Genomic DNA, 6,953 nt, shown 5'->3' with positions numbered 1-6,953 from the left:
CGAAAAAAATTCTATCACATGAACTATTTAAAAAAAATGGGTATTCATCTGATTACATATAAAACAAGGGGGCTTTTTGTAAAAAACTTGCCACGCCAGCAGCTGGGCGGCGGGCCTTCAATCAGATACACCGTCAGTACATGTTTATACATGAATTAGCCTTTTTGTAACTGTTAGCCCTAGACTTGATACTGGAGCGTAAAAGTTATAAAAAATTACATCAATCCGCACATACTGTCCTAATTATGGTATTTTCATGTAATTGAACTCCACCCGGATGTGAATCCGAAATCGGATGTGCCTTATGGGCCTGCCTGAAGTGGAAGAGTTGGTTTGGGCTGGGCTGGGTCGGTGGGGATTGAAAACCTAAAGTCGGCTCGTGGTTATAAAGGGGGCAGGGTAATCGTGAAGAGGGGAAAGCGCCGCCGCAAGTCTCGTTAGTGAGATCCAGAACTGTGTGGTGAAGCGCCGTTCAGTAAAATCAGCAGCAGATCCAATCTTAACGATGGCGGGCGCTGTGGAGCAAAATCGTCTTCTTGTAGTCGTGGAGATCGGCGGCCTTGAGCACCAGTACCATTTCGTGGAGGTCAACATCAGAGGTATGTTCTACCCTGATTCCGGTTCGGTACCCAACAAATCATCGGTGAGGGCTAGGGCTACTGCAACAGCGAGGGCTACGGCGAGGGCTTGTGGGTCGCTGTGCAGCCTTCCGGTCCCCATGGCCCGTTACAGGACGTCAATCGACATGCCCGAGCGCATAGATTTCGCCCTCATCGGCACCAACATAGCGGGCGTCTCCAGCAACGGCAACACCTTCATGATGTCCGACCCGCGATCCGGCGCACTGTCGGCAGGGCCGGAGCTGCAGAGCTTACGCAGTCGCGCCTATCTCATCCCGCTGGGGCACCGTCTGTACGCGCTCAGCCAATACATGTACGATCTGGATCAGCTGACCTGCCTCGAGACATTACCCCTCCCTGGGAGACGCCGGCAGGAACCCTGGCATGCCCTCCCCGACCCTCCGCCTGGCTACCGCTGCTTGGACGCGCCGCGGGTCACGGCCTACCTCGCCGCTGGAACGCGACTGTGGGTCTCGGCAGAGGGGATGGGCACCTGCACTTTCGACACTATTCGGCGCGAGTGGCGCAAGGAGGGCGACTCGGAGCTGCCCTTTCAAGGTCGCGGTCTCGTCGTCCCCGAGCTCGGTGGCCTCTGCTTCGGTCTGTGCCCCAAGAAGAACTGCCTGTGTGCCTGCGACATCCAGCAATCCCCTCCGGCAGTCCGGTATATGTGGGAGGATACGCGGCCACGGTGTAATCCGTCCGGCACCCGTTTCTGCTTCTACCCACCAGAAGTAAACTTGATATATATTGGGAATGGAAAGTTTTGCATCTCATGGAACATTCGATTCGGTAACCAGGCGCCCCTGCGCCCTGCCATCTTGTTGACGGCCCTACAAGTCCTCGCCTCTGCTGTCGGTAAGCTCCGGGTTGTCAACCACAAGGTTCGCTTCTATCAGATGCCAAGCCAGGGCAATGTGGCACATGCTCTTCAGCCTGACTTTTGAATTAACATGGAAGTCGTGCATCGGCAAATATAGGCTGGAAATTCGTCTTTGTTGTGTGTATCCAATTGTATAATTATCTACTCCCTCCGTTTTTAAATATAAGTCTTATTAAAGATTTTACTAAGAGACTACGTACGAAGCAAAATGATTGAATCTACGTTTTAAAGTATGTTTATATACATCTGTATATAGTTTTCTAATGGAATCTCTTAAAATACTTATATTTAGGAACAGAGAGAGTAGTAGTTTGGCAATCGACTGAAATCTACAGTCAATGACGGCTCTAGATTCTTTGTAATTTTGCTGTCACAGTTTAGTGATATGTAACTTTTGTCCTGGTCAAAGTTTGACTTCTAAAAGAAAATATATGTATGGACCGGAGGCTTTTTAGATGTCTTACATCAATGAATATACAAAAATGACATGCACTGGATATATATGGACGATGTCTAGCCGGCAACCGTTGGCTGGTTAGCATTCCGTGGCAGACAGTCTTTTTAGAAAGGGAAACGCTTCTGGCTGGTGCGCCGGTCGAACCTTTTCGGCCGGCCCCACGCAACCGCGCGAGCGTCCGTTGACTTAACATGTAACTTTTTTCATTCAAAATTGTTGCAACTGATGTCATATTTGGTACAAGGGTTTTATTTTGCTACATCTGTTCGTTAAAAAAGCTGCATCCACGGTTGGTTGCAACTTTAGTTCGTCGGATTTCTTTTATTACAATCGGTGTTTTTACTTTTGCTACAACCGTGTTAATTTTTGCTACAACCGACATCATTTTTTGCTGCAACCGTTCATTAAAAAAGTTGCATCCACGTCACGTAGATATTTTCTACAACTGGCGTTTGACTTTTGCTACCACGCATCATCAACTTCGTTTTTTTGCTACGATCACGTAGATATTTTTTTGCTACAAATTTTGTTTTTTGTTGCAATCGTTGAAAAAATTGTTGCATCGCGCCGAAATTTTGCTGCATCGGAGGAAAAAATGTTGCATGGAGATCTAACGGTGCGGACGACGCGGAGTTGGTGGATCGTGCGACCCGTAGATCAGTCCCCTTTTAGAAAGTGTTTGTCCACTTATCTTGACTAGGAAAAATTTCTTTCTCTAGTCTTAACTAACTAAACGGGAAACAACCCATCAACATGTGCATTAAAATAATCCACATGCATCCTCGCTTGGATCCGCGTGTTCGTCCTTTTTAATAGAAGCGTGCGACGAGACCGGTCTCGTTGCGCCAGAAACCCTAGTTACCGAAAATCACCAATGGAAGCTTCATTGGTCTCTCCCGCGCGTGCACCTTCTTCTCCATGCTTGATCCCGCTCCAACGAATATCCTTCTTGTCCATGCTAGATCCTTCACTCATAAGCACAACAAAAGTATTTAACTTATGCAACATCATATGTTCATGAACATTAGAAGTATTCCCAAGAAACGAATGTACCTGGTAATTCAATTGGCGCGCACGAGCTCTAGTAACTGGTGGAGTATGTATAGCAGTTGGGGCTGTGGGTGTAACAATGGTGTTGATGTCCTCCTCATCCTCCCCTTCTTGAACTGAAGTCGTCCTCGAAGGAAGCTCATCTTCCTCATCCAAATATGGCTTCAAATCTACAATGTTAAAAGTGGGACTAACCCCAAAATCTGCAGGTAGCTCAAGTCTATATGCATTATCATTTATTTTCTCTAACACTCTGAAAGGACCATCAGCACGCGGCATTAGTTTTGACTTGCGCAAATCAGGAAACCTATCCTTACGCAAATGCAACCGAATAAGATCTCCAGGTGCAAAGACAACATGTTTTCTATCATTATCTCCAGCAAGTTTATATTTAGCATTCATGCGCTCAATGTTTTCCTTAGTTAACTCATGCATCTTTAACATCAAATCAGCACGTTCTTTAGCATCAAAATTAACCTTCTTCGAACATGGAAGGGATAACAAATCAATAGGTGCACGAGGTAGGAAATCATACACAACTTCAAAAGGACACCTCTTTGTAGTAGAATGCAGCGAACGATTATAAGCAAATTCAATATGAGGCAAGCATTCTTCCCCCAGTATTAGATTGTTCTTCAAAACAACCCTAAGCATAGTAGACAAAGATCTATTGACTAGTTCATTTTGTCCATTAGTTTGGGGGTGACATGTAGTACTAAAAAACAAATTTGTCCCAACTTAGCCAATAAACATCGCCAAAAGTGGCTAAGAAATTTAGCGTCACGATCTGAAACAATTGTATTTGGCACACCATGCAAGCGAATAATTTCACGAAAGAACAAATCAGCCACATTAGCGGCATCATCATTTTTATGAAATGGTATAAAGTGTGCCATTTTAGAAAAAAATTCCACGACAACAAATATGCTATCCCTTCCCTTCTTTGTTCGAGGTAAACCTAAAACAAAGTCTATAGATATATCCTCCCAAGGAACACCAGGTACAGGCAAAGGCATATATAAACCATGAGGATTGAGTCGTGACTTAGCTTTTGTACATGTCGTGCAGCGAGCAACAATACGCTCAACATCCCATCACATCCTTGGCCAAAAGAAATGTGTAGCAAGTATGTCCTCCATCTTCTTTACGCCAAAGTGTCCCATCAATCCTCCTTCATGCAGCTCTTGTAACAACAAAAGACGAACGGAGCTAGTTGGAATGCATAGCTTGTTAGCACGAAACACAAATCCATTATTAATGATGAACTTCTTACATGTTCTCCATTCTTTACAATTTTTCAACACATCTTTGAAATCAACATCATGCACATATTGATCTTTGATGGTGTCCAAACAAAATATTTTAAAGTCAAGTTGTGAAAGCATAGTATAACGACGAGACAAAGCATCAGCAATAAAATTTTCTTTACCCTTCTTGTGTTTAATGTCGTACGGGAAAGTCTCAATGAATTCAAACCATTTAACATGTCTACGGTTCAGTTTTGCTTGACTTTTAATTTGTTTCAAAGATTCATGATCAGTGTCGTGGGTATAAGTCTGACAGTAGATGTGTAGGGTACGAAAGGATGGGCAGAGCCTTAGCTACGGCGAGGATGTATGAGTTCAGGCCCCTCTACGGTGGAGGTAAAAGCCCTACGTCTCAGTGCTCTTGGGAGCTTAGTGTCGAGTGGAATATAGAATTACCGTAAATGCCAACCCCTGCACCAGTGGGGAAGGGCGGCTTATATAGAGTGCGGTGCCCTTCATAATGGCCCGGTGGACAGGGGTGGAATAGTGGCGAATAAATGCCCACGTTACAGGTAACATACGCCTTAAATGTTAATAATGGTGTATGAAAACGTATGACCGTTGCCCTCCTGGGAGGTTACGATGTACAGAGTGGAATCCAGTTGGTACGTTAAATACGCTCCGAGTGCTCGTCACCGACTGGATGATGGGGGAGTCCTTAGTTCAGTCGGAATTGTCTAAAGGCCTTGTCCTCTATGAAGGGTAGTCTTTGGGTAGGACCTATAGGGCAGGCCTATGACCCTATCCTGGGACTATAACCCTATCATTAGTTCCCGAATGGATCGGGGTTGGAATGACGAAATGATGTCTGGAGTATGGATCCGACTGGTATGGATGTGACTTCGGCGTTGTTTGCCTCGATCCATTTTATCCTTTCGACCAATGATCCGAGTGAATATACCAGTGAAACGAACCGTCAGGGCCCGAGTGCTTCCGCGGAATATTTCGATGTGACTGGTTAAACTGACAGCGGCGGATTTTCCGGATCCTCAAATTTCGGTTGCTGCGCGCTCAGCGGGGATGACGACATCGCCATCGAGTAGGTTTTGCCGCCTCGATTACCGCGCCTTTATCTTCTCCACTAACATCGTAGCAGCCGGTCGGGGAGATAAGATTTCGGGTCCACCTGTTAGTGACATAGTCGGAATCTTATTTAAGCCTCTCCGGCGGGATTTCTTGTTGCGCTGCTCATCTTCCTCGCATTAACCCCGCTCCTCCTGCAGCTCTCTTTCCTCTCCTCCTATGCGGACCTGTTGCCTTTGCCATGACGAAGGGGCAGACCAGCAAACTCGAGTCGCAGAAGAAGAAGAAGAAGAAGGGGGCGGCCCCTGCTCAGCGGCGACACCGAGAACTACTGGCGGGTTGGATCCAGGGGGATTTCCTCCCCTCCACGGTGACGGAGGACGACTTGCTGGAGCTGGTGGAGCACGACATGATCGTCAACAAGTCATGGAGGCTGCCGGAGGGCGAGACGGAGCCGGCGCCGAAGGAGGGGGAGCGCGTTCTGCTGCTCAGCCATGTGTTCAGGGGCTTCTTGCCTCCCCACCCCTTCTTCCGAGGTATCATGACTTACTTCGGGGCGCAGCTCCATCATTTTCCTCCGAACGCAATAGCCCACCTTGCCGCATTCGTCACCCTTTGCGAGTGCTTTATTGGATGTCCCCCCCACTGGGGGCTCTTTAAGTACGTCTTCTCCGCTAGGTCCCAAACCGTCAAAAAGCTTAGCCAGTCGGACGATAAGACCCATCTCCTCCAGCTCTGCGGGGGTTTAGGCTTCCAGAAGAAAACAAAGAGTAGCGACCCCCCTCTCCAGTTGTCTGAGTCAGTTAGGAACTGGCAATCGACCTGGTTCTATTGCCAGGACATTGCTTGTCCGAATGCTTCGAGTGGGTTGCCACCTTTTAGCCTAGACCGTCCGGGCCCTCCCAGGCAGCTTGCGCTCTCAAAGGGGGAAAGGATCCAGATCCAGCCTTTGGTCGACGCGCTGATAGCCGTCGTCCGCAAGGGAGTCACCGACACGGACCTGCTGGAGACTTTTCTGGGTCGGCGCATCCAGCCGCTGCAAGCCCGACACCACGCCATGTGGCACTACACGGGGCCTTCGGATTCCACTCGGTCTCATCCAGAGTGCTTGACCGGGGAGACTGTGAGAGCGTGTGTCCGCGGCATCACATGCGCATGCGACAACCCGAAGGAGCCTGGCGGGTGAAGCCCTTCCGCGCCGATAATCCTCCTCCGAATGAGGTGGGCACATCTTGTCAAGTGCTTTTAATCTCCTTAGATTTATCGCTTTTCTTGTCCCGCCGCCTGACGTTGCCGACTGTGTTTTGTGCAGGAGTGGACCAACTGGTATTCTGCCGTCTCGAACAGGAATCCAGCCGAGGAAGAGGAGGGCAGCCAGGAGGGCAGTGTGGATAGCGCCGAGTACGTCTCCGACAGTGGGGAGACGGAGGAGGAGACGGAAGAGGAGGAGGAGGAGGTTGGGGAGCAGAGCTCGCCACCTCCAGCATCAGAGCATCGAACTAAGCGCCGTCACGATCCCGCGGCTCCGCCGGCTCCTCCAGCGGCCCCGAGTGCTCCGCCAGCCCCTCCCGTGGCTCCGAGTGCTCGGAGTGTGAAGAGGACCAGGGACGCTG

The 6,953-nt window shown here is 48.6% G+C and overlaps 1 protein-coding gene across 1 annotated transcript; it reads left to right on the top strand.

The window, feature by feature from the left end:
* The first annotated feature begins 431 nt into the window (after positions 1-431).
* Positions 432-1,699, top strand: LOC123440608. Its single transcript, XM_045117171.1, has one exon. It carries the CDS (start codon positions 506-508, stop codon positions 1,565-1,567), a length of 1,062 nt encoding a protein of 353 aa, XP_044973106.1. The 5' UTR covers positions 432-505; the 3' UTR covers positions 1,568-1,699.
* The last annotated feature ends 5,254 nt before the right edge of the window (positions 1,700-6,953 follow it).

Source organism: Hordeum vulgare, chromosome 3H (assembly GCF_904849725.1).
Source record: "Hordeum vulgare subsp. vulgare chromosome 3H, MorexV3_pseudomolecules_assembly, whole genome shotgun sequence".
NCBI lineage: Eukaryota > Viridiplantae > Streptophyta > Magnoliopsida > Poales > Poaceae > Hordeum > Hordeum vulgare.
Note: the sequence above shows the minus strand (reverse complement) of the source record. Positions and strands in the feature narration are given on the sequence as shown.